This window comes from Drosophila eugracilis, unplaced genomic scaffold, assembly GCF_018153835.1.
Source record: "Drosophila eugracilis isolate 14026-0451.02 unplaced genomic scaffold, ASM1815383v1 contig_90, whole genome shotgun sequence".
In the NCBI taxonomy this organism is placed as follows: domain Eukaryota; kingdom Metazoa; phylum Arthropoda; class Insecta; order Diptera; family Drosophilidae; genus Drosophila; species Drosophila eugracilis.
Window position 1 is genome coordinate 9890855 of NW_024573812.1, and position 25935 is coordinate 9916789.

General features: G+C 42.9%; 2 protein-coding genes across 8 annotated transcripts in view; both read right to left on the bottom strand.

Annotated features, from left to right (window-relative positions):
* Positions 1-417: 417 nt before the first annotated feature.
* LOC108111909 (ribosomal RNA-processing protein 8) lies at positions 418-1786 on the bottom strand. The gene is given in 2 exon segments (XM_017221548.2): positions 418-1127; positions 1130-1786. Coding segments are annotated over 2 exon segments (1074 nt in total). The 5' UTR covers positions 1755-1786; the 3' UTR covers positions 418-678.
* A 187-nt stretch (positions 1787-1973) lies between these two features.
* The window catches only part of LOC108111935 (mitogen-activated protein kinase kinase kinase kinase 5), a 52219-nt gene continuing 28257 nt past the window's right edge, over positions 1974-25935 (bottom strand). For 3 of the 7 annotated variants that reach the window (XM_017221594.2, XM_017221593.2, XM_017221592.2), the window contains exons 3-15: positions 18612-19032; positions 13668-13766; positions 12845-13143; positions 11979-12066; positions 11629-11692; positions 8849-8887; positions 4951-6142; positions 4761-4887; positions 4346-4699; positions 3722-4165; positions 3438-3659; positions 3251-3377; positions 1974-3184 (exon numbers count right to left, since the gene is read on the bottom strand). In XM_017221594.2, the coding sequence (XP_017077083.2) occupies positions 3085-3184; positions 3251-3377; positions 3438-3659; positions 3722-4165; positions 4346-4699; positions 4761-4887; positions 4951-6142; positions 8849-8887; positions 11629-11692; positions 11979-12066; positions 12845-13143; positions 13668-13766; positions 18612-19032 (3576 nt within the window). In that variant the 3' untranslated portion in view covers positions 1974-3084. The remainder of the gene's footprint in view (positions 3185-3250; positions 3378-3437; positions 3660-3721; positions 4166-4345; positions 4700-4760; positions 4888-4950; positions 6143-8848; positions 8888-11628; positions 11693-11978; positions 12067-12844; positions 13144-13667; positions 13767-18611; positions 19033-25935) is intronic. The other 4 variants (XM_017221597.2, XM_017221595.2, XM_017221598.2 and 1 more) reach the window with 4 other exon arrangements.

Below are 25935 nucleotides of genomic sequence, written 5' to 3' on the forward strand. Positions count from 1 at the left end.
TTTAAGTATAAGTTTATATACCAAAATAAACGTAAGCCGTATTTTCTTTAATTTTATTTTTGTTGTTTTTTTATATAAAGGAAAATAGGAACTGTTTAAAAAATGTATGAAAATGATTTTTGTTTTTATGAAAACTAAATAATTTTACTTTTAAGGCTCGGATTACCCAAGCAAAATTATTATTATTTATAAAACCAAAGATTGGGTTTCTTCAGAATCCAGTTACATTTGTTTTATTTTTCATTAAGAGTCATGGGTTTTAATTCTGACAAGTCTAAGATAAATTTTGAAAAACAATAACGTTTGTTGGAGTCATTTTATCTTATAGAGCCTCACCATTTTTGGCAAGTGGGCTAACCATAAGTAATTATCACTAATTATTAAATTTATTATGAATAATATTAACACCAATTTATGTTTTTTAAAATTTGCCATCAATAATTTTATTATTAAGATATGAACACATTTTCGTTAAATTTCAAAGTTTATCGTGGTGGTTTTTCCTACATTAATGTTAATGTACAAAAATAGGTATCATTAAGTTTAGCATGTGTCTTCCAAATTAAAGTTCTGCGAATCTGATTTAACATACTTAGCATAGTTAAAACTAAAATTGATTGTCAAATTAAAGAGTTTCTAACAGCGAGGAAAGATATACAGGACATTGTCTCCAGCATTCTAACGTTTGCGATACAGACAAGGTTTCAGGGAGAAATCTTTCAGCTTGGTGTTCTTGGGCACATGACGCATCTTCTTGAAGTGGAAGAAATAGAAATAGTTCACAGCCACATCCTTCTTGATCAGATCGAATCCGCAGGCACTCAGGCAGCGCACAAACTCGCGCACATCCTCGAATCGCGATTGGATCTCCGCTATATAGACATTGCCGTGCAGCTTAAGCACTCTATTGGCCTCCAGGAAGAACGCGTTCAGATCAGTACCCATTAGAGAGAGGCAGTAAACAGCCACATCCAGAGATTGAGCTTGAAGTGGGGTATCCGTGATGTTGCAAGCAATGATGTCACTGCGAGCAGCCACCAAATCCATGGAATACACCTTGTTGGGCACGGACTGGGCCAGTTTGCCCTCACCACAGCCAAAATCCCCAATTATGGCGGTTTTGGGTATTTTTTGATAGTCTTAATGATGCGATTGAGTGGATTTGTAGGCCACTTCTCCACCTGCTGACGGTAGCCAGCATGGTAGGCCTCGAAGGCGGAGTTATCTTTTCGGAACAGCGCCTCCGCCTTGCGACTGGGCACCGAGTAGAGCTGCTCGTTTATGTACCGGAAACGTCCGCCCAAGAGTTCCGATTGCAGCTTACTGGCCAAAGAGTTTGCAGTTGGAGGGGCTGAGCTGGTGGTCTCCATGGCCTCGACTGCCGCCTGTGCCAGTTCAGGGTTCAGTTTTAATTCCTTTTTGCCTCCCTTTGTGGCCTGAGTTGGTGGTCGCTGCTTCTCGATTCTCCCGGATTTCACCTTGTGCATGGCCCGGATGCCATCCTCTACATCGTCATCATCATCATCCGAGGAGTCAGCAGGCGGCGCCAGTGGTCCTCCGCCTTGTCGGTAACTAAATTTTCCAGATACCTTGCTCACTTTGGGAGTTTCTGCGGCCACTGCTAACTTTTTCTTCTTGGGTTTCTTTTTCTTTTGCTTCTTAGCGGCAGCAACTCCATTTCCCGGTGGATTCACTGGCTTAAATTCAATTATTTCAGCTCCTGCCTCCCAGGGCGGCACTTCGAACGGCTTCATTTCGTGGAGAAAAATCGTAAACAAATCGAGAAACACGTGAAGCCTGCAGTAAATTAACTAACGCGTTTTTAAAACGACACAAACGCATTTATGAGAAATACCTAACGCGTTTTTTCTTTAAAATGGGCGGGAAATTCAAATCTGTTAGCAATCACATAAGTTATAAAATATTGTGAATAAGTTAATTTAGCATTAAATAGCCTTGAAATAACAACCAAATTTCTTTCACATACTTTTTATTTTTGCACTAAACTAGAGTTCAACAATTTTGTGGGTTTATCTGTTCGTTTTTTCCGTATTAGTTTGTAATTTTCGGTTTTTTGCTTTTCTCGTATGAACTAAATAACTTAAGGTCTAGTAGAATATTTTTACAACTCAATCGACGAAAAGTGCTGTTCGGAAAGTAATCTGTTTTCATCGCTTAACTTAGCCTAAAACCGTAACTATGACAATCAGTTTATTTGTTTTTTAACATACAGATACAGACCATTAATTTGCATTTATTTCTTTTGTTTTTTGTTAATTCGTGTTACTAGATTAGAAAAGTTACTTACTAGCTAGTTTTGTTTCCCAACAAACCGTATCATCCTAGATCGCTCCCCTCTTAATTCATTCCCAAAAACATCCTTAAATTTCCGTTGCGGTTTTGAGCCAATCGAAAGCAGTTTAACCAGCTAAAAACATTGCGATTTACAATTGCTATAGACTAAAAATTAATTATTAGTTCTAATTGCCTTAGTGGATCTCGAATCGTATGGATAATTGCGTGTGTTTCTTTTAGTGTACTCGTATGTATACTTGGATTCTCCTGCTGACTGACTATTTGGAAACGTATCTATTGGCTTTGTGAAGCGTGTACACAAATCTCTAACATAACTATCCGTAGCGATTACTGTAGGTCATTAAAGTTACTTGTATAAATTAAAGCATTTCTTTGTAATACAAAAATATAGCTACAACGGAATTGGGTAGACGCAAACGTCTTATACATATATATATATCGTATCGTGTGATCCGGCAGATCGAAAGATAGCGATTCGGGCCGAGTATCCACTATCAGTGTGTGTGTGTGTGTGCTTGGTAGTGTGGATCTCATCTCCTCCGAAGCCTGCCTCTTCTAGGTGCTGTAAAATTGCGCTAATCTAAGCTATCGAACGCTCGACATGCAACTGGCTCTCTCTAAACCTTTATAATCAATAATTCACTGCTTAGTCTACGAGTAATTAAATTACAGTTAATAGTTGACGACGCGTCGGCGGCCCTTAAAACTTGTGTCGTGAACCGGATTATATTTAAAATATAACAGTGGATTAAGCGGGCGTCCATTATCTTAGTAGCTAGCCTCGTGCCCGGCCAGAATGTACAGATCATGTCCCTCCTCGCTGCCCAGGGAGCCGGTCCTCAGCAGCTGGCTCTCCAAGGCCACAACCCTGAAAATTAAAAAAAAAAAAAACATGATAAGATTAAAAGGGCTTAAATAAAAATGAGCTCCTCACTTATCGCTGCCCAGCAGCCTGTAGGTGCGACTCATGTCCTTGATCTCCTGCGTCACCTCGCCGTTGCGCAACGACTTCCCCTGCATGCCGTGCTTATGGAATGCCAAAACGCTGTCCGGTAAACACACTGAAAATCAATACACTCATTGAGAGGAAAATCCTTGAGAAAAATGTTACCATCTCTTACCAATACTGTCCACGTTAAAATCAAAGTTGAGCTGCGATACCATCTTCTTGTGCTGCTTGGGGTTGCCCTGCAGCGTGACCACCTGTATCAGATTGCCGTAACAGACCAGAATGGCGTCCTTCTCCACCTGGTGCACACGCACCACCTTCAGCAGGTCGCGTCGCGGCACCATCGTGGCCATGGCGTCATACTCCAGGTCCTCCGAGTGGAACCAGCTGGCACCTGTGAAAATTATAGAAATCGATTAAGTCGAAATTTTGATTCTCGAACCACCATCCACTCACTGTTCATGTTGATCAGCTCCAGCTTGAGGCAGCCGTTCATGGCCTTTCGCACACCCGTACAGACTATGGGGTACTCCAGCTCGGGCGTAATAATCATCTCGAATACGGGTGTGTGCCCATTCTGGACACAGCCATGTCCACCGCCCTGAATGCTGATGGCTGGCCACTCGCACTGCTTCAGCAGCATAAACTTGTTCAGTGGATCGTACCACTGCATCAGGAAAATGCCGCTGGGCGTCGCCCCACACAGGTATTTGTATCCGTTGTACGGATTCCGTGTGACACAGCACTGCGTGCAGCACTTTGTGTCCGGCACCTTGGTGGTTAATGCGAATTTCCGTGGCACCAGTCGCTCCGGGATCTTGTTCATGTGCAGCGAGAAGCGCACCGTCTGCTTGGAGTGCAGGGCCACCAGGTCGTGCCTATAGAGCTGGCAGGATTTTCCTGAAAATGAAAAAGCATATAATTAAAAAAGGTACGATAAGGTCGATTAGTTCAAAGTTTGTCAACACAAGAAGTTTAGGATAACAATCTTTTTAATTTTAGAATACTTAAACATGAAAGGGCCATTAGTTCTTGTCTAAGATAAGTTATTAAGCTTAGAAAAGATATAGTATTACCCACCTGACAGACTCATTAGCACATCCTTGATGACATACAGCCAGGTGGTGCGGCGGGGGAACAACTGATCGATGGCCGCGTCGTGCAGTTCGTTCATATTGAGGTTGTAGATGCCCTCCTCGGCTCCAATCAACAGATGCTGGTCCCGCGTCTCCGGATGGATCCACGAGGCAGTGCAGTGCACCCGCAGTGGGCAGCCGTTGAAGATCTTGGAGAAGCAGGCGCCCATGTGCACCTTGGGTGTGGGCGGCAGACCGTTGGAAATGGGTCGAGGAGGCGTGTGGCGGCGCTTGTGGGAACGTTTCGGTGGCACCGGTGGGGTGTTGTTCAGCAGATCCGGTTGCGCCTCCTTCTCTGCTGTATTTTATAGGAAAGATATTAATTTTTCTATTTTGTTTGGTGTTTTACTTGTACTCACCTTCGTCGTCGTCTTGAGTTCCGCCATCGCTGAGGCTGCGTGTCCTCGAGGACTTGCCCATGTTTTCAAGCAACCCAATCAGCTGATCCATGGAGCTATGGCGTCGAGGAGAGTCCTCCAGACCATTCTATGGGTTTACAAAAAAAGTGGTTAAGAAATAACTTTTAAAGTGATATTTATCATTTTTCACCTGGTTGCTCTCGTGTCGGTAATCACAGTTGTTGCCCGTCGAGCCTGAGCCCACTGGCGCCTCTCCGGAGCTGCTCCTCAACAGGTTCTGGTAAAGATGCGAGGAGTTGCTGGATGAGGGTCCATCGTTGTCCCTCGATCCTGAAGTTCCCGTTCCGGAGTTCACCACCGGGCTGTTGGAATGCGAGAAGCCATCGCCGACGGATTTAATGCCTGGTTGGGTAGTAGCATCCAGGTCGTGCTTGTCCAGGAGGCCATTGGTGCCACCTGTTACTCCACCACCGCTGCTGCTGTGGTTGCCGCTGCTGCCGCCTCCGTTGCCGCCGACGACTGCATCGCCGCTGGAATTATCGAGGAGTAGGAGGCGATTATAAAACGAAGCTGATGACGCAGAGGACGAGATGCTGGATGAGATCGGCGCGTGGCCATGGCCGTTGTTCGAATTCGAATTGGAGTTGGCGTGCGGATGCGCCGCCTGCGATGCCTGAGCCGCGGCGGCCGATCGGTAGTTGCTGCTGTAACGCAGATAATGCGCCGCAGAGGCGGAGCATCCGGATCCGGAACCGTTGCCAGCACCGGATCCGTTTCCAGGAACGGCGGCAGCAGCATTATTCATGGCCACATCGGCAGCCACCAGTTCATCGTCGTCGGCATCGATGCTGGTGGTGCGCAGATTGGACAGGCCGAGACCCATGCCAAAACCCATACCCATATGGCCACCCCCCACATGGGTGCCCATGCCCAGGTAGGCACTGAGACCCGGCATGGAGGCCAGCGAGGCGGACGAGCTGATGCAGTTGGCATTGGCGGTCACCGAACCGCTGGATATGGACGAGGTCATTGGATGGTGGTGATGGTGTTGCTGCTGTGCCGCCTGATGTTGCTGTTGATGTGCCTGCTGCTGTTGCTGCGGCTGCTGCTGCGGCATTTGATGCAGCTGATGCTGATGCGAATGATTCGGATGGTGGTGATGCTGGTGGTGCTGTTGGTGCTGATGATGGGTGGTGCCGACTGCTCCGCCTCCGCTGCCGCTGTTGCTGCCGCCGCCACTGTTGCTGCTGCTGCCGTTCGCGGGTGCCCCGCCTGTTACTCCTCCTCCTCCTCCTCCTCCGGCGGCTCCTCCATTGTGGGAGGAGCAGCTGCACTCGGCGGCGAGTGGATCTTTGGTGTCGTTGTTCAGTGGCAAGGTCGCTCTGCGGAGCGTTTCAGACAAGCGGAGGGTATCGAGAGATCAAGAGAAGAGAGGCGAGAGAGAGAAAAGAGAGCCGAGATTTTGAGCTTCCTTCTTCGATCGTTAAGGTAAACACTATGTTGGCTATATAGCCTTTCGATTTGTTTTAATCGTTTGGGGGGAGGTGGTGGTTGGGTGAAGTTGTGATTCTGTTGCTGTGGGTTGCTGAGTTCGAGTTGCGTGTGACGGAGAGGAGGCAGGAGGCAGGAGCTGACCCCCAGGTCCATCCTGTCTGGCATGCAGTTGGGAAGGTCTCTTATTTTGTGTGATTTTATAACATGCAATCGAATTGATAAACTCCCTTTTGGGCAACCGCAAAAGGGGGTGGCAGTGTGGGCGTGTTAAACGGATTACGCTTTTAATGAAATTATTTACCACCCACGGGTTAAGCCCACCCACTGATGCTGTTGTCCTACTAGTTGGTAGTTGGTTCTCTCCTTTTTTTTTATTATTTGACGAAAGATAAATAAATAAACTAATATGAGGCCATAAATTATGCATGAGATGCAAAACTCAAATGCTCAAAGATACACACAAAGCACATCGAAATACACTCACAAACACACACGCAAATGAAAATGGGAAATGCCTGAATAGAAAATTGCCTCGCACATGAATGCACAGAGACAGAAAAAGAAACAGAAGGAGCAGGAGAAGTGGAAGTGGAAGTGGAAAAACCGAAACAATAAACAAAAACAGCAGCAAAAAATGTGAAAACAGAAAAAAAGCTGGTAAAATTAATTCTAAAAACAAAATGCCAACAATTTTGCCCAAGTAAAACAAAACAAGAATAATGCAAAAGCAAACAGAATTTGCTGGAAAATCTCAACAGCTGCTGGCGAAGAGGGCAGGGCAGGGTCAGCCGGCCTGACCAAAGGAATCCCATTTTCCATTTGCCGAATTAGTTTCGTGAATTTTCAGTTGATGTTAGCATAATTGCAATTTGTTTTTCAATCCTCCGCCCGCTACTCAGAGGGCAAGAACAGCTTAGGCCCCTACGAAATCTCTTCAATCACTGCTATGGCCCTCCAATAATGCTGCATATTTTAGGAGATTCTGATTCTGGGTCCTGAGATGGACAAATCAACACTGAGGCAAGGGCTACGTGTGGCATTACTTGTTTGCACTAGAAGAGCCTGGTCAAATAATAATAATAACAATAAAACCAATGTGACGGCCATTTGCACACACATCAAATAAATAAACAATAAACATGGCCAACATGGCCAAAAAAGGGTCCAAGGGCTGGCTCACAGGACAAATCGAGCGCATTTCATGGCGACCCATCGATGTATAAATTTAGCCCAAAATATAAACCAATTGTTCTGTATAAATTAGTTGAGAACTGCTTTTCTGGTCTTCGGTTCGGCCATATAATTGAGCCATTCGAATGGGTCATTTCGGACGTCCCACGGTGCGTATGCCCAACGTGCGTTCCTTGACTATTTTCTATTTGTTCACACTCCTTGTCTCTCTCCTTGCTTCTATGTTTTGGAATTTCTCGCTTTTCCCTATGGCTTTCCATCGATAGACAAAGGCAAAAGTTTAGGCGGAATAAGAGGCAAAGCGAACAAAGCCTCACCCAGACAATAACCGACAAAACAAAGAAGTTCAGCAAACAAAGAATGCACGAGGAACAAGCAAACTAACTTATAAGATGGAAGATGAACAGCAACCGTAACTTAATATTGTTTAAATGAACGCAGAATGAACCAGAAAAAAAAAACTTAATGAAAATGTAGCTATTTTTTTCGGGATATGCCTTTGGTATGAGATAGGTTGGGCAGATGGCCGGTAATAAACCAAGGTGGCCGCAGGATGAGCTGCTGCTGCTGGTTCATAATGATAATGATGCAGCAGCAGCAGCAGCAGCTTTAGCGGTGAGGATTTTGCGTGTGTGTGGGTGTGGTTTTGGCAACTGACGGCTGCTAGGATAGCACACACTCATTTGCTAGTGTGTGTGTTGTGAGAAGGTGGCAAAAAAAGAAACAAAAACGTATTTGCCTGGTGAGATAAACTTAACGCTAAATCAAAGTCAAATGAAGAGTTTGTATATGTGAGAGATGGTATTTAAAAATTAACAAAAATCAAATAAATTCAGAAACATCTACATGGAAAACTAAAAAATTATCTGCAGATCTGAACTGAGTTTTACTCAAAAAAGTATGCTAACTTTCTTTTTAAGACCTCTGACAGATATTTCGACATTTTTCCTTGACTAAAGGTTCAAATAGATATTCCCTAATGACTTATTTTATCAGACAGGCCAGATAAATCTTCAAAACTCAAAAATGATCCAGCACCTGAAGATTTATTTGGCAATAAAATAACGAATAGCTCATGATTTGAGCAACTTTTAACATAAAGTGTCTTATTTTTCATTTTTGAGAGCGTTTAATATGAAACTTAAACCTAGAACCTAAATTCCCAACTTGTTTGCAGTACAAAAATCAATATCGAATCCCTTGGTATTCATTTTCCGAACGATATTTCTATCTTTCCATGTATAAATGAGAGTGCTTATGAGTGTAAAGTATGAGTTATGATAGGGTTAGTGTGCGGGTCAGGTTGATCTATGTGAGGGGGGTTTGTTTGAGTTTGAGGGGGAGGTGGGCACACCGAGAGCCGAGGCTCGAGTCTAAAGGAATACATTGGAGGGTGTAGTTACCTTAGCTTCAGCTCCTCATCAATATATTGTAAGAGGCTCCTACAAAAATCAAATACAAAAACAAAGATACGGAATAAAAGGAAAAATCAAAATAAACAGAAAATTTTCATTGTGTTAAGTTGGTAAAAAGGAATTTCAAAGAAAAAAAAAAAGGAAAAAACGAGAACAAAATACAAAAGTAGGAAAAAGTAACGAAGTTAGTTTAGAAAAATTATTTGGCAGCCCAAAAATAGAAAACTAAAGCTACTTTTTCAGATCGTAAAAGCATTAAAAACTCTCAACTTTGTAGATATCAAAGAGTGTGTAAAGGGTTTTAGGTTTAGTTTGGTGTTAGTGTTTCATGAAAAATTTCATTATCTAATAGTTTTGCTTAACATTCTACTTTAAAGCCTCCACCAAGGGTAAATCCTGATTCAGTGGAAAAGCTGGAGGCAGCAGGGGAAAAGAGGAAGTCCCAACGGCCAATTAAACGCATCAGCTAATTTGCCATGTTCATAATTTCGCCTAATGTCATCTGGCGCAGCCCATTTCTCCACTTAAAAAGCAGCCCATAAACGGGATATTAAAAAATGTGGCATTCCTTGCCGCCTTTTCGCCCATCTTAATCTTTTCCCCCTCCTAGGCAATTAATAACGTTCCCTTTTTTGTTGGGCTTTTGGCCACAAAAAGAAAAAGGCAAGCCAGAAATGAAAAAAAAAAAACCGTAAACAAAAAGCAAAAATAAATTCTTGTTGTACTTTCTGCTTATGACGGTTTAAATGAAATTAACCATGACGGTCGTCTTGCCCCAAGGAGAAAGGCGTAAGACGAGCCAGCTTTTGAAAACTTTTCGGGCGCCACAAAGCAGCGGATGTGGGCGGCTCCAACAGGGGGCGAGGGTGTGGCACTTAGCCAGCAAGTCGCTTGTAAGTAGCGCTCAGTACATAGAAATTGGCGCAGCCGTTTTTATGGCTTCAATAAAATTGGGCATCAGAATCGAAAGTGGGGTGGGCTTCGGTGAAATTAGGGAGGAGCAGCACCCCCCTTTGGAGGAGCCCTAGCTTGCATATAGACAGAGTGACTTTGCTTTGTTGTCTGCGACGCCACTCGAGTGGCGGCTGCCGCAAAGTGTTTGCCACATAACTCAAATCGAGCACTTCCAGACTCCCCCTCTGCCTCCCAGTTGCCACCCAACCTACGCTCTCTGGGAGGGCTTATTAAACGTGCCACTCCCTTTCATCAGCGGCCAGCAATGTGTAATCGTTTAAAATGACAAATGGCGCCTCATTTGGTGACTATACTGAGAAAAACGATGCCTTAGAAGAATATTTTTAAAATAAGTTTTAAGAAATGAAAATTTGTTCTCATGCTGATTAAAATTTTTTAATATTTTACAATCATTCAAATTATTAGAGAGAGAAATTGCTTGTGGAACAAAAAGAGAGCTAATAGTTATTCAACTAGTAATTTCTCTCTCTGACATCGCCATATTGAAGCTGCAGTTGCGTGCCACGCGGCGTATACTTGATGTGCCATCCATCTATCCTTTGCTCCCGCTCTAGTTAGCTGTTGCGTTAATTGATTTCTTGGAAACTTTTCAAGCTGCTCCTCCTAGACGTTACCCCTCACACTCACTGCTAGTTTCTCAAGTCCTGCCACATCTATCTGCTGCGTAGCCCCAATTTTTCATCGCGTTTCTTGCGAGTTCCTTGTTTTCCTAGCCACTCTGATCCGGGGAGCTGAGGAACTGCTTATTATTATTATGTTGCAAGAGCAGCAGTGGCATAGCTGGGCGGATATTTCGTTCGCCCCTGACGTAATTACTTCTGGCTGGCAATTAAATAGCCCACAAGTTTTGAAGCCCGCCCTGGGAATCATGGGGAAGCCAGGTTGCAATTATACATCCGAGAATGAAACTGGGAATAGGGCAAAGGGACTGAGACTGTGACTGAAACTGGGATTCGCCACTCGTCCATGGAGTGGATGAAAAATTCACAAGTTAGGGGCCGAGACACGTAGCGGCAACTAAGCGCAAGCGTGTGTAGCAGCCATATACACATGAAAATGCAGCAGAAAAATACGAAAGTAAACAGACACACACAGCTCTAACTCTAGCTCTGGCTCTGGCTCCCCGGGAAACGTGCAACTAAAAAATTGACTCTACCCGCACGCACACACACACACACACACTCGCAAGCCCCAAAGTTCCGAGCAAATTACGAAGTGCGCGTGCTGCGGCCTTAAGTTCTGTTTTCCTTCTTTCTTTTTTTTGCCTTTCTTGGCCAGCATAAAAAGCGCAACATGCAATGCAGTCCGGTCTTGGTGGCTGGAATATAGCCCCGTTTTTTGTTTTGGCTAACCTTAAAGACATGTTCATAATCAGGGTGCCGGTCAATTTGGGTTTTGATCGCTCGACGCTGGGACTACAAATATATAAAGAGAAAATCGTGGCTATAGAATTGTATAACTAATGGTTTTGACCAATGTCTTGCCAGATGCATTGTACCGCCCCAACCCCTAGGCTCCATTTCCTGTGGGAAAAATCCCAAATGTTTCTGGATGGTTTTTAAGCTGGTGAATCCACGGGCTGCATTTAGTTTACAAGTGTATGTACATAGTGGAGTGTGTGGTTGTTTGTTTGTCTGTTGGTTTGTGATAGTGTGAGAACTGAAACCGAAGTACCAAAACTGAAGCGGATTTAACCCGTCTCGCAAGTAAGAAAAACCATAGACAAAACTGTAGCATAGGTCCAGGCAAACCGTAGAAAGAAAAGCGATAGGAAAAGGTTCGATCGCACTTACATGTCACTGGGTAACGTTTCGGGACTAGAAGATCGCTCGTTCCACGTGGAGTTCGTCGTCATGCCTTTCGGGGGGAGGAAAAGATGGAGATTATAAATATCTACTTAAGAATGTATAGTAGAAGTGGAGATTAGATATATTCACAAGTTCTTTTCAGAAGGATTCAACTTTAACATGACTTTGATGTAAGGTAGTAGAAAGTCGTTTAAATTTCTTGACTTTCCTTTGGATAAATACTAATATTTCACGTATAAGTTAGCTTTAAATCATAAACATAATCTTAAATTAAAAGAACGTCGTGTTCTTCTTAACTGCTTCCTGATTTCGAAGGTTTTTCCTTATCCACTCACCTGTTTTTAGTGTGTGATTTTGCGCTGGCACGCCATTGGCGCGTGACGTCATTTTGCTGGCAATGCGCTGCGGCACACTGGCCACAGACTGAAAAGAATATTTAAAAAATACAGAAAAACTTTAAACTGAGTTTGGAGTTTGGAAAATATAACCACCACCATCGTCACTCATTCGGTGACAAAGTTTCCGTCGTGCGATAAAATCTCATAAATCAAAATCATATTGGGATTTTTGAGCGTGATGCGTTATTTTTCCCAAGAAAAGCAGCCGAGCTAAGTAAAATTTGAATATCTAAGGCTGGCTGGCTGGCTCTAGGAATGTGAGCTTAGTAGGGAAACTTATTTGCCACCGGCTGCTAAAAGTTTTCCCAAAACATCCAAACAAATTGAAGATTTATGACATGACAGGGACTCGCGACCCTCCCACCTAGCAGTTGCCCCTGAAAATGTCTTTAAAATTTGTGTGTGTCCCTGTTGTTAGAACGATTAAATTGAAATTTGATTTTAAATTCGAAACTGTCGTTAAGTAAAAGTTGTTGGTCCCAACTGTCTAGACAGCTGCATTAGTTCTTTCGACTTTGGTGACCAATTAATTAGGTCGAACTCCAGGACTGAGCCATAAGGCTTCTGAAAGTGTCTAATGGTGCACTAAATCGTTGACCAATCCCAAACTAGAGGACCAGAAAATGTTCTCGGAGAGAGCTTTAGCTTAAGGAAAACTTTTCTTTTGGCTTTTCCCACTTCTCTTTCTTCTTTTCTCCCTCTAAAAGCGTAAATAAATTACCCAAAAGGTGCCAAGTGGCTGCTCCTGCCATCCCCAGACTTATCTGACCCCATTCCATTGGCCAAAGGGCCCTAGCACTCACCTCCTCATCGCCATCTAGATAGTAGTAGAACTGCGGGTTCGGACTCTGGTACTTCTGCAGCAGCTCCTTGGCCACCCGCAAGGACATCTCGCACTGGACGAAGGGATGCTGCAGCAGGCGCTCGGCGGTGGGTCGCTTCTTCGGGTTCTTCGTCAGCGCCGTCTTGATGAAGTTGTGGAACGTGGGGCTCCACTTGTCCTTGTTGTTCAGGGTGGGCGGCTTGAAGCCGCTCTTCGACATCAGAAAGAGGGCGCGCATCGGATGCAGATCGAACATGGGTGGCTGTAGTTCAGCCAGTTCTGGTTTTTTAGTGAGAAAAGAAATTTAATTATTCAAAATTTAAGCTCTTATATGTTAGTTTATGTTAATAAAAACTATTAAAGGTGTTCCTTTCCTTGTTTTTACCATTAATACCATTAATAAATCATTAAATAATTCTAGATTTTGCTTAGGAATGCCTCTCGTCTGCTAACTCTAATCATTTTGTCAAAATAAAGTACGAATTTTAGCCTTTTTTGACCAAACTAAATTAGATTTAAGAAAGAAAGTAGTGAGTAAAGTCATCAATAGTGGTTACATTTTTATGTTTAAGGCTTTTTATAGTAAAAAATACATTTTTTGCCACTCATAAATAATAAGTTTTAGTTTTGTTTCCTATTTCATTGACCATTTGAGTCACAAAAGTTAGTAAAACAAAAAACTTTCAATTCAAATTCAAATTTCATTCAGAGTTTTATAATTAGAAACTTCGTTTATTGCTTCCTCGCAACAATATATTACAGTAAAATGATCCAATTAAATCCTTTGTTAGTTAGTTACTCACCGATTGCGGTTATGCCGCAGGCCCAAATATCACATAATTGATTATAGCCACCCTTTCGCTCCACGGCCGCCACTTCGGGAGCCATCCAGTAGGGTGTGCCTAAAACGAATAGAAAATAAAACAAAGAGTTTAACAATATATTATAGATGATTGAATTATCATAATATCCATATCAATGGCTATGTTTTTGCTGCCACAGCTAATTATGCAACGTTCACACATTTAATAATCATTGCCACCGATTATGTAGCTGTCATTTATTCATTGGCCGGGCAAAGTGTTTTTTGTCTTTTTTAATTTAATTAGCGTTTTTTTACGCCTCAACTGTGACAATTGTGCAAATAAACAAATTGCTGAATTATGCAGAGAAATGTTATCAAAACGGTGGAGGGGAGCCAGTGGCAAAGGCATTTTGCGACACATTTTGCTCTTCATTTCGGGCGCACGTTTTATGATCGTCGCAAGGAGTGGGGCTAATGCGACCATTACTCATACGCCATGTTGCAACGAGGCAACAATTTGTGCCGCGCCAGCAACAGCATAGTAACAGCATCTGCTGTAGTAGTTTCACTGGCTGAATGCCGTTCCGGCACAGAGAAAATTAATTTTCCTCTCACTTGACAAGTGGATGAGAAGTCGTCGTGGCAGTTAATTGTATTTTCAATTTAATTAAACCACAACGAAGGTGGAAAATCAGGTTTGATGGCTTGGCTCTTTGATATGGCCAAGTTTAAGTTACGGTTTTCGGTTTTTCGCCCGGAGGCAGTTCTCCCTCTCCCAACCTTCTCCTCCCGCCACCCTTCTTATCATCATCATTGTTTCCGCTCTTGTTTGAGCTTCGATCCGGCAAAGTGATGCGGAATCGAGGCTGAATTGAAAGCATCGGAGCAATGCGAATTCCCTGAACTTTCGCATGCATTTTAATTAAAGGGCAACACAAACACACACACACTGAGAGAGATACTGATACACAAAACACACACACACATACACACAAAGTGAGGGGAAAGCAATTTCATCCACAAAGTGACAGCAACAACGAGCCAGTCAAGTATCATTTTGTTAATTGCTGAAAAAAAGGAGCAGAAAAAGAAGAGAAAAAAATGAAAATGCTGGAATTAAAGGAGACAGGTGGCAGCAGAATTAAATGGCAAATTCTGAAAAAAAACGGAAAACAGAAAATGGTAGCAGGCTTTTAGGCTGCTGCATCTATTTAATGCCAAGACGCATTTCCGTCAACTCGCGAACTGGGAAACATTAAGGCCACCCCCCACACACACATATATAGCCGCATATTCATCTTTATGGCATAACTGCGGCTGAATGGGCGAAATAAGGCGGAGCGGAGGGCGGAAAAGTGGGTGGGCGGTACAGCTCAAAGCCACCGAGGTGGAAGTTTCTGCTCATCGTGTGTTGCCATTGACTTGTTAATGACACTAAACACAAACGTAAGCACCTTTTTATTGAATAATAAAAGCGCCAGCCTGTCGCCACCCTCAAAAGCTTCTGTGCCGTTCCCTCCTCTCCCCCACCACACTTTTACTGACTCCTTTTCCATCCGCTTGTTGTTTATTTTTCTTGGCTACAAGGACAGGAAATTCACTGAGAAAATAAAACATCATCGGGTTGGTTAATGAAAACAAACTTCATGATTCGAGATCATTCGTAAAAATAATAATATTTGACATTCAGGAAGGAGAGATTTGAATGATTTCTTAAGAAATAAAACTTAAGTGGGTGAAAATTCTCTGAGAACTTAAAAGATAAATGGCTGTAAGCTGTGTATATTCAAAGAAAGCATAGCATTCTGTGAATCAGCCTCTTTTTTTTAACAATTTGAGGAATTTTTGCATTTTTCATTGAGAATGACTTTGTAACTTTGCAAAAGCAAATTTTTCACAATTGAAAGCCACTTAAAGAAAGCAATTCGTTGACTTTGCAAAATATTTATTTGAAATTGGGAAATAGCCCATTGAAAATTGATGTAAGGAAAGATAAGACATAAGTAATGGTATTTTACTTAATCTAAAAAAATTTGTTAAAGATTTAAGCAACTTTCTGATACTATCATGTAATTTTCTGCCAGTGATTGTATTTACTTTGCCTGAAAATATGCAACCACAAAAAGAGCTGAAATATCTGGGATCAGACGAGTATTTACTGTCATTCTAACAATCGATGGAAGCTCGGCAATTGACTTATGTACATATGTACATGAAGTACAAACGATTCGGGGCTGACCTCGTGCCTGCTCCTCTATGCAGACATTCTGGATAGACAGTTAAAAGTGTGTGATGTGTGTGTGGCTGTTGGGGTGTATGTACTTATCACCACATTTGTCACAGCCGTCGCAACAATGTCTGAAATGGCAACAAACAGGGAGCACGAGAACTGGAGCGAAGAGCCCTTTGGAATGATAACAGTAAGCGGACGTCACATTGTTTGACACTTTCACACAAACCGAGTGGAGTGGAGATAGTGGGAGAGATCCCAAACAATCGGTCCACCTATCCCCTTGCAAAATCCTGTCACTAACACTGCCACATTGACATGCCACAAAAGATGCTCGCTCAGCTCGAAAACGTCATGAAAATGCACCCAAAAGTGGCAACAAAGAACCGAAAGGGGAAACAAAAGCCCCGACAGCAAACCTCAAGGTCATTAAACTTGGAGTTACCTCGCTCTCTTTTTTTTTTTTTGAGTACTCTTTTTCCTTTTACTATGCTGCACAAATTGCAGCACATTAACCACACACTGGCAACGAAAGAGAGGAAAAGCAAGCGCGGACTTGTCCATTCAAATAAATCTAAAATCAAATTAGCGCTGCAAGCTTGCTTTATGGCAGCTTTTCGCTTTACGACAAAACTCAAAGGACAAAAGACGGCATTAAAAATTAAACAGCTTAGTCCGGGAGTGGGATAAATCCAATTTGGCGTAAATGAAATCAAATCAGTTGCCGGTTTTTATGATGACCCCTCCCTCCCCTGACACCGACCGGACTGAAAATGTCATGAACTCTAACTTGGCTTAGATTTTATTAGCGTCACCAGCAGCCACATAGCTCTTTTCTTTTGGCCACTCTCGGTGAACTTAAGGACACGAAGAGTGAAGAGCCAGCTGTCATAACTTAATTAGCTGGCGAGTGTCAACGGCCCCAATGAAGGGTTGTGAAAATTTTAATTAAGTGCAGAGCCAGGCATTTGAAATAATTAATTGTGAACAGAGAACAGTGGCCAGTGGTGGTGGGGCAGGCAGCCTGTAGCCTGTAGATGATTGCGGGCTGTGGGGCAACAAGCTTAACTGATGGCCGCGCGTAACCGCAAAATCTCATTTGCAATTTTCTTGGAAAAGTTGAAAGTCCTGGCGATGATGATGACGGGGAAAAAGGAATGGTAGCTCATGCAAATCATCGCTGCTTCGTCTGCTTCTCGCAAGATTGCAAGTTGTCATGACAAACTACACCCCCTTTTCTCGACGCACATGGCCTGTGACTGATAAGTTGCTATTTACATTCAAATTGCGTATACGTCACGTTGCCCTGGCATCGTCAGCTTAAAGCCTCCGGCAGGCATACTAAATTAACATAACATTCAAAGAAATTACAAGATCAAAACGGGATTTTTATGTTTTTTGGGAGGAATTTAAGTAGTCTAATAATTTGTGAAAATAATTTAATTAAGCAATTCGTAGCTTCTTTTGCAGAAACTTTTTCATATTTCTCCCTTTGCTTCTCCTAGGTTGCTAGGGAGTTTTCGCTGGCGAGATTGGAAAAGCAGCTTAGCACTGCTCATTGCAGCGGAAAAGCTTTCGGCAGGAGCAGGAGAAGCTGAAATCTATTAGTGACAAAAATAAGCAGCTGAAGTGGAAGAGAGGAGGGTGGGGGTAAGAAAGGTTAACGAGTGGACTGGGAAACCTGAACGGACCACAAAAGAAGTAGCCACCAAGCTGAGACGTCGACTTCGCTCCTCCAATTGGGACATTTTTCAAGAAATTATTTGCTTTTGTGCTTCGGTTTGGGACGACAACAAAGGTTGGTGGAAAACTCCCTTCTTGGACACACCCCCAGAAGGAGGGCTGGCAAACAAAGAGCCAGACTGGCCACCTGCTGGTCGGCTACTTTTGTCCAGCTTCTGGTCCTCCTTATAGTTTTCCCTTCTATTATTTTTTTGTATACTTCTTCGCCTGCATTTGAAATATTCTGGAAATTGAATTGTTCCCTTCTTGGAACCGCCATCGTTTTTTGATTATATTTGCGGATTCTTTGCAGGAAGCATTATAATGCTACTCCTAATTGAATTGCATTCAATCGGAGACTCCATTCAGGACATCCTTGGGGCTTTGACCACTTCCAAGTGGTTTGGAAGAGGCAACCACTCGGACGTATACTTGATTTTCCATCCTACCTCCTCTTCTTCCTCTCTTCCTCCTCCCCCTTCTCCTGCTGTCTAATTTTCATGTTTCCATTCGGTGTTATTTTGTGTTTTTCGTGCTTTGTCACTTCTGACAGCTGGTCCATGGGTGAGGAGCATTTAGGAGCGTTAAACGCAATTGTTGCTCCTGTCAGGACTCTCTTCTCGCATTTTTCTGCTTTGATGCTTCGGTGTGCACGAACCACAAGAACAGCATCTCATAATGATAAACACTTTGTGTATGAAGCCAGCACCTTGCTCTGCTCAACGCCCACAGCCCACATTGCCAAGGCTGCCACTCGAACTCGAATTCTGACTTCGTCGTTGCCAAGTGTCCTTGATGCCAGGCGATTTCACAGATGTCTCTGCTGCTAAATTATATGCTGAACAAGCTTTTTCCGTAGTCTACTTTTCTTTGGCAAATCGATAGCTTAAACCTGCATAAATCCAAGGACGGAATATAGTGATGCGGCTTTGGGTCTTATCTGTTCTACACTGCTATATATGTACCACTATATCATTGTTATTTACTCACCTATGAAGCTCTTGCGTTTGTTTATTGTGGCCGTGATCTGCGCTGAGACCCCGAAGTCCGCTAGCTTGACGTCGCCGTACTCTGTCAGCAGGATATTCGCACCCTTGATGTCCCTGTGCATTTTACCCCTGGAGTGCAGGTACTCCAGGCCCTTGAGAGTCTCCCGGCACATGTACGCTATCTGGTTTTCGGTGAGTGGACCCGTAACCTGGTAGATGTCCTGCAGACTGCCACCGCCACAGAACTCCATGCAGATCCAGAGCTTATCTCTGCGCAGGTACGATCCATAGTAGGCAATGATATTCGGATGGCGGCAGTCCCTCATCATGATGATCTCCTGCTGGATAATCTGAATGTCGTCGGAGGGCTCCAGCTTGATGACCTTGATGGCGGCCAGCTCATTGCTCTGTATTCGTTTCGCCTGTAATCAGAAATCCGAAATCAGAAATCAGAGATTGCCTTGAATGAATACTATATATATATATTATATGGCTCGCTCTCGAAAAGTCAATGAAAATATGGAGATTTTAAGGGAGGGAAGGCGATGAAATTTTTGATTGGCTGCACACCTGCAGCATCTGGGGCATCGCCTCTCTCTGTGTTCATCTTCATTCATGCAAATATTCCAGCTCGTTTTCAATAAATTTTTAGCGCGCGCTCTTGCACATAAAAATGCATTGTAACCACTTCACAATTTTCCTTACTTCCCCACCCTCCCGTAACCCCTCCTTCAGGCAGCCAATGGTCCATAGTATTTGCATAGAACAATCACCCACAGGTAGGAATCCTTTCCTTCTTTCGAATAAACCCTCCTCTCTCTACTACCCACCAAACCCCTTACCCAATCTCATTCCCATTGGCAATCCCTATCATCGACGACGTCATCATGCGGAAACCTGCGAGTGCCTGGAAGGAATATTAAAAGGTTGCCAGGCATGAAGGCTGAGTAAAATCGGTTTCGATTTTCCTCCGTTCACTGCTGGAAGGATGAATAATGAATAATTATGCAATAATAATGATTGTACTTAAAAACGCCACGAGGATTCCAGGTTTTTATGTGTCAGGAGAAAAGCTGTGGCCCAAAATGTTGAAGTAACCAAAAATGTTAAACCCAAATATGTGATGTGAAAATGTTTGAATTTCGGAGAACCTGATATTCCATGGAAAGTGAAACCCACTTTAGTAACTAGTTAAGTCAAATTTAAGGCAGTTACAATCTAAATAACTTTAAATGAGTGATAAAAGAGCACTTGAACTTATTCCAAGAAACAAACATTTCCCTTAAAGTCAAATACGAATTCTAACACTTGACCACATTTACTTGAAATTTGATAATAATTGACGATGAGTACTTAAATAACAGCTTACGGTAATGACCATTTGACCTTTTTTGGGGAAAATATTGAGTGGTTTTCATTGCTGTCTGCCTGATCATTAAGCCCAAATGTAATTTGGCCAGGAAGTTGCCGCTGTGACCAGTGGATTCCATTTAAGAACTGGCTTTTCGCTTCGCAGCTCGCTGCAATAATTTCGCAACGCTTCGCTTCGTTTGTGTTTGAGCCAAGAGGGGGAGGGGTGTGGGGCAGAGGAGACGAAGGTCCTTGGAGGACATGGAGTTGAAGCCGCACACAGATACAGATACACACAGACACAGAGACAACAATGCATGTGGTATCCACTTTCAGCCCTTCACCTGCCATCCGGCTACCTTTATCCTTGACGTCCTTCTGTGTGTGTGTGTGTGTGTGCGAGTGTGTTTGTGTGTTGGTGTACATGATTCCACCATTTATCCCTGCGTCATGTACTTTATACGCCCACACAGCTTCCTCCACCATCTCGTCCTGTTTCGGCTTTCTCCGCCGCCTTCCTCCTCCGTTTTCCTCCGCTTTCCTCTGTAGAGCTCTTATTTTTATTTTCGTTGCATTTATTATTCAATGCGGTAGCTCCTGCTCGCTCTCTCTCTCTTTCGCTTGTTTGTCTTCAGTGTGTAAAAGTGTGTGTTATTTTTGTTTTTTTGCAATGATATCTTGCTCGACTTAATGAAGATAAAGCGATTTTTATTGCACTGCAGCGCAGCTTCAATCGAGTTTAGTTTGTTTATTTTTTTTTTGGATTTTTTTATTCAGCTGATTGCTTGTCCTTGCCTTTCCGTGCTCCTCCCTTTTCACATTTCCCTCCCTTTGCTGCCCTGCAGCTCTGATGCCCTTCTACCCTCCTGCATTGTTGCATTTTTGATGTTTTTATTGCAATCTGGGCTGGCTTCCAAAATGCTATGCCATACTTTACAGCAGGAGGTCTACGTCTCTGTCTGTCCTTACTGCCGTCTTTTTCTGACTATGGTTTACCTCACTCTTTCTCTCTCTCTCTCTCTGTCTAGTTGACAGGCGGGCATCGTCGGCTTTTCTTGTTACTCATCTTGTTTATGGTAAATAAATTATGCGTGATTTTTAGACAAGTTCCCTGCGGCTGCCGGAGCAAAGATGAAAATGAAATGTGTTGAGGCAGCAGCAGCAGTAGTAGTGGCAAACTGGAAATGGGGGAGTAGCGGAAAAGTGCCACGCCCCTTCTCGGCCTGCCACCCCAGCTGCGGTAAGCATAAAAAGCTGCTGATATGCACAAGCCCAAGCCAAAAAGGAAGAGGGGAGCTTCTCAGCTTCTGCTTCGATGGCTCAAAAGGAAGCGAGCGCAGCACATCCTGCCATCATCCTAGCCATCATCCACCAACTATTCCAGCCCATCCTGCAGACCAAGATATGCAGCATCAACAAATTTATAATGAGCTGCGCCAACGTCAACGTCTTCCTCAACATTTCACCCGGATTTGCTCCGAACTGCAGTTCTGCAGCTGGAAAAGTCATGGCAAAACAAACTTTTAATGACTTATTTCGGGTTCAATTACAGAGAGTCAACCGGCGATTGATTCCGGCGGCACTTGACGTATTTATTTTAATTAAAATTGCATTAAATCATTGTCTGAGGGACATTGAGGGGGTCGTTTACATCGATCCGGTAATTATTATGAAAATATTGCAAAAGGGAAAAGGCAAATTTGCCCGCTGTAATGTATGCTACACTTTTGCACGCAACCCGAGAAATGTAAGCAATCAATGGCGATCATCATCAGGGGTGGTGGTTGCAAGTTGGGTGGCTACGCCATTTCCTGTATATGTGTGTGTCCGGCATGTAATCGTTACAATTTCCGACATATGCTCATATGCATGAGCAGGCCAGCGGACCCAGGAGCTGTATATCCTTCCTTTGCTCTTACCTCTTCTCTCTCTCTCTCTTCTTCCTTCCTCTGCGGCTTTTCGCATCGTGGAAAAAGGGTTTACTTCTCCGTTTTCCCGTATAACCGTCTCCCTTCCGCTTTTTACTCTACTTTTCACATTATGTCCGTAATGGATATTACGCGTTAAGCTCGAATTTTCATTCCTGCATTGTTTGCTAATTGCATGGCCTGACGGGTGAAAAAAGAACTTTACGGTTTTTAAGTAACCCCCTGAATTACTACCCTGCATAAGTCCAGTCCTAGACTGGACTAAATATGACCCCATGAGATGTTTGCTTTTAGTTCTAACCCTAAATTTGTTAATTTTATTAAGAGCAGAACATTGAAAATAGTGAACAAAGTACTTTCATTTACTTAAATATTTTACAACAATTATTTCTAGCGAACACAAATCGATAATGGTCTGTAATTCGGATTATATAGGAAAACCCTTACCGCTTTACAGATAGCTATTATTATTTTTACATTACAGACAGAATTATATTGCGCAAAAAGGCATTTTAAATTATAAAATACGGCTTAAAAATGCGACGATTTAAATGTTATGCGAACTCTCCCAATCCCTTTTCAATAGCTTCAGCGATAATTCCCCTTTCATGAACAGTACTCATTCGCCAATATATATAGTAAAATATCCTCTTTCAAGAAAATAGGAAATATTTTTAAGTAATAATACAAAAAATTGTGTCAATTTTACTTAATATGTTGGTTTTTTCCCTTAAGCACGTCCGACTTTTACCATCCATTCCAGGGAACATCATAATATTCGATATTTTCCAGTAGAGTGTGCAAAACGTGGGTCATTGGACACTGGACACGCAGGCTTAATTTCATTTCAGGGCTTCCGCGGAAAATTCATTTAGCGGGGCCAAAATGAAAAGAGCTTAAAATTGTTCAGCTTAAAATTGTGCACGTTTCTGCCCCTTCGACCTCATTCATTTGTTTTGCATTTGACGGAAATAATTTATGATTTAATTCGGGAAAAGGTCGCGCTCGCTGGCCGCCGCTCGAATAGCGAACTTAATTCAATTTGCCGAGAAATTTAAATGCATTTTGTTTTTGCCCACGTAGAATTGAAATTGAATTACGTTATTGATCGGTCGGCGGGCAAGGGCATCCCGCTTCCGACCCCATCCCCTTACTTGGCACTACTCCTGTAATCGAACACTTGATGCCGAACGGGCACTTGAGAGTCTTTTTCGAGCGGCTCCGATAACTCATATTAGCCACTTGAGTTTATCGATGAGCTCGCAATTTCCAAGCAATTTTCACGCAGTGCCAAAAAAAAAAAAATGAAGCAATGCGATGGCTATGGGGAATCACTCTCTTAAGTGGCTTTTAGGGGTCTGGGTCATTGCCAAGAGACAACGCTGGCATCTTGACGAGCGTTTTTCCTCATTGCGAGGGACAGGCGGAAGGAAGGGCGGACACAATAAATGGGCGGGAAATTGAACAGATTTGTCACTGGGCGAGACAAAAGGCTAATGGCTGAACGGCTGACCAAAAAATATGCGGCAATCAATCAATCAAACTGACCAATCGATATAGGATGAACCCTGTGCTGTATTTTTGGATGTGGAAAATGATAAGCCAAACTGCACAGGAAGGAAAATAAAGAACCCATTAAGAACCTTTAATAATAAACAATTTATGCATAAATGCTTTAGTTTAATAATAATATAAATATTAAACATAAAGAAGTTTAGGGATAGCCGTAAAGTTAGCATGTTGAAGTTTGACCAAATATTTCTAGTAAGACTTTCTGTCGATTTTCCCTGAAATCACGACCTTATTTCCTTTCAGTGCATAAATCTGATTCCATAGAATTCATCTCTTTGTTCATTGGGGACTATCCCAACTGATTCAACATTGCGAGCAATAAAGATAAAATTGTGCAATATTTCCATTCAGCGAACAAATTCAGTGTTTGCCAGAGTGGCACGCCCACTCCGCCGTCACTGCCACCGCTACCGCCCACTCCAAATATAGAACAGACCGACTACGACTTTTATGCTCATTTTTTATTTTCTCCTTCAGCTTATTTTCGTATGCTGCTTCTTTTACTGATGTTTTCTGTTTTTCCCGATTTCGGCTCCCCATTTTCGCCACATGTACGAGTACTTTCCGCCGCAAATATTTGCCATTTTTCGCTGTCGGTTTTGTCGGTTAATGCGGGCATTATGTCAGCTTTCCAAATTGTTTATTCGCGCATTTGGTATGTGGCGGCGGGATAGGGATAGGATGTCAGGGGGTTATCCCTCCCTTAGTGGGTGGTAATGAACCGACATTTCTTTGTGCGGCATTTCAAAACCCCCGCCGCGTGCGATTAAAATGCATTCGGAAAAACTGCAGCTAAAAATTCCTTTTGGTTTAATTGCTAGATAATCCACATTCGGACCTCTGTTTAGCATTCCGCCATGAAATATGCGGACTGTTATCGCTGACACTCAATAAACAGTTTAAAACCACGCAGAGCGGAAAATGAAAAGAAAATATGTTGGGAAAAACGGTGGGAAAGAGGTGGCGCTGGTTGGCAAAGTGGGTTCTGGCTGCTGCTGCCATGCGATAATGTTCATAATGAGCGTACACTTGAACGCGACGCCAGGCCAGATAAAAACGAGTTAAATATGACGCAGACGAACCAGACACGGCCGAGAGAGATGGAAGAGCGCGAATAAAGGGAGACGGAAGGTGAGCTTTAGCAGACACAGACAACAAAGATAAAATTGGGGGCAAAAATAAAAAAAAGAGATGGGAAACAGAAAAACAGGAACAAAACTGCCGGGGAAATGTCCAGTTAACCCCTGTGTTTAGCTGAGTGCTTTGAACCCTTTGGCAGGGTCATTAACAAGGAGCGGAGCAGCACCTCTCTCGCCTTCTCGCTCTGCTATCTGTCTTTGTCTATTCAACACCCACGTGACTTCGCGTTATTAGAACCATTATTGTTTATGATTTGCATGTGAGCAGCCAACCAAATGGGCAAATGGCGAGCCAACGAGCCAGACGCAGCTGCCATTTTTATTTTCCACTTAACAGCTCAGAAGCTGGTGTTGTTTTTTTTAACAAGGATAAGGGTCGGGAGTGAAAATAAGACACGTGGAAAATAATTGTTATATTTTCCCTTGAGTTATATTCCGTCTGGGAAGTTAAACACTAAACTAAAATCTTAGATTTATTTCTCATTAACAATTTTTGAAAAGCATAGCATACTTTTAGGCAGCTTTAAACGTATTTTTCAAACCTTTGGAGATTTAATTTTATGTTTTTTTTGGAGATTTCTATAGATTTTCGTAGCTAGTAGTTGCCTTTTTTCTTCCAGTGCCGCCAGCGGGTCACGTAGAACTCACAATTTAGATTTTAATGGCGAAATGGCTTTTCATTGCAACGAAATGTTACTGGCTCGGACAAGAGTTTTCCATTCAGTCGCATGCGAGTCCTTCGAACAGTTGTCCTGGTCACTGGGGCAATCTGTGCTTCTACTCTCCGACTCCCCCCTTTTGCTTGTTAACCCACCCACGCCCCTGGCTGTGCTCCACTTTGAGCGTCTCTTGATTAACCGTTTCACAGTTATTAATGGCTTCTGCAGTTCCCATCTTTTTTTTTCTATTTCCCTGCACATCTACAGCTCGTTTACAGTGTGTTTTGTGTTTATGTGTCACATGGCATCTACCTCGTTTGCACTCTCTCTTTCTATCTCTTTCTAACCAGCGTGCAGCGACTGCTCAAACAAGCTTTGGTTGCTCAAAGCGGTTCCTTCATTCTTAACCAGCTATTTCGTTTGTTTTTAGTCTGCTGACCCGGCGGATTTTACACAGGCAGAAAATCGCGTATACTTGATTGGGATTGATAAAAAATAAAAATGCAAAGTTTATTAAGCTTAAGTAAGTAATAAACTTAACACCTTGAAGTTCCAATATTATCACAGCTTATTTCTCCCAGTGCACCCACTTTGTATCTTTGTCAGTCCTCCTTGCAGTCTGTCTAGCTCGTGCTATTTGCTTTTAATTTCCACCGTTTTCTGCACATCATTCTCGA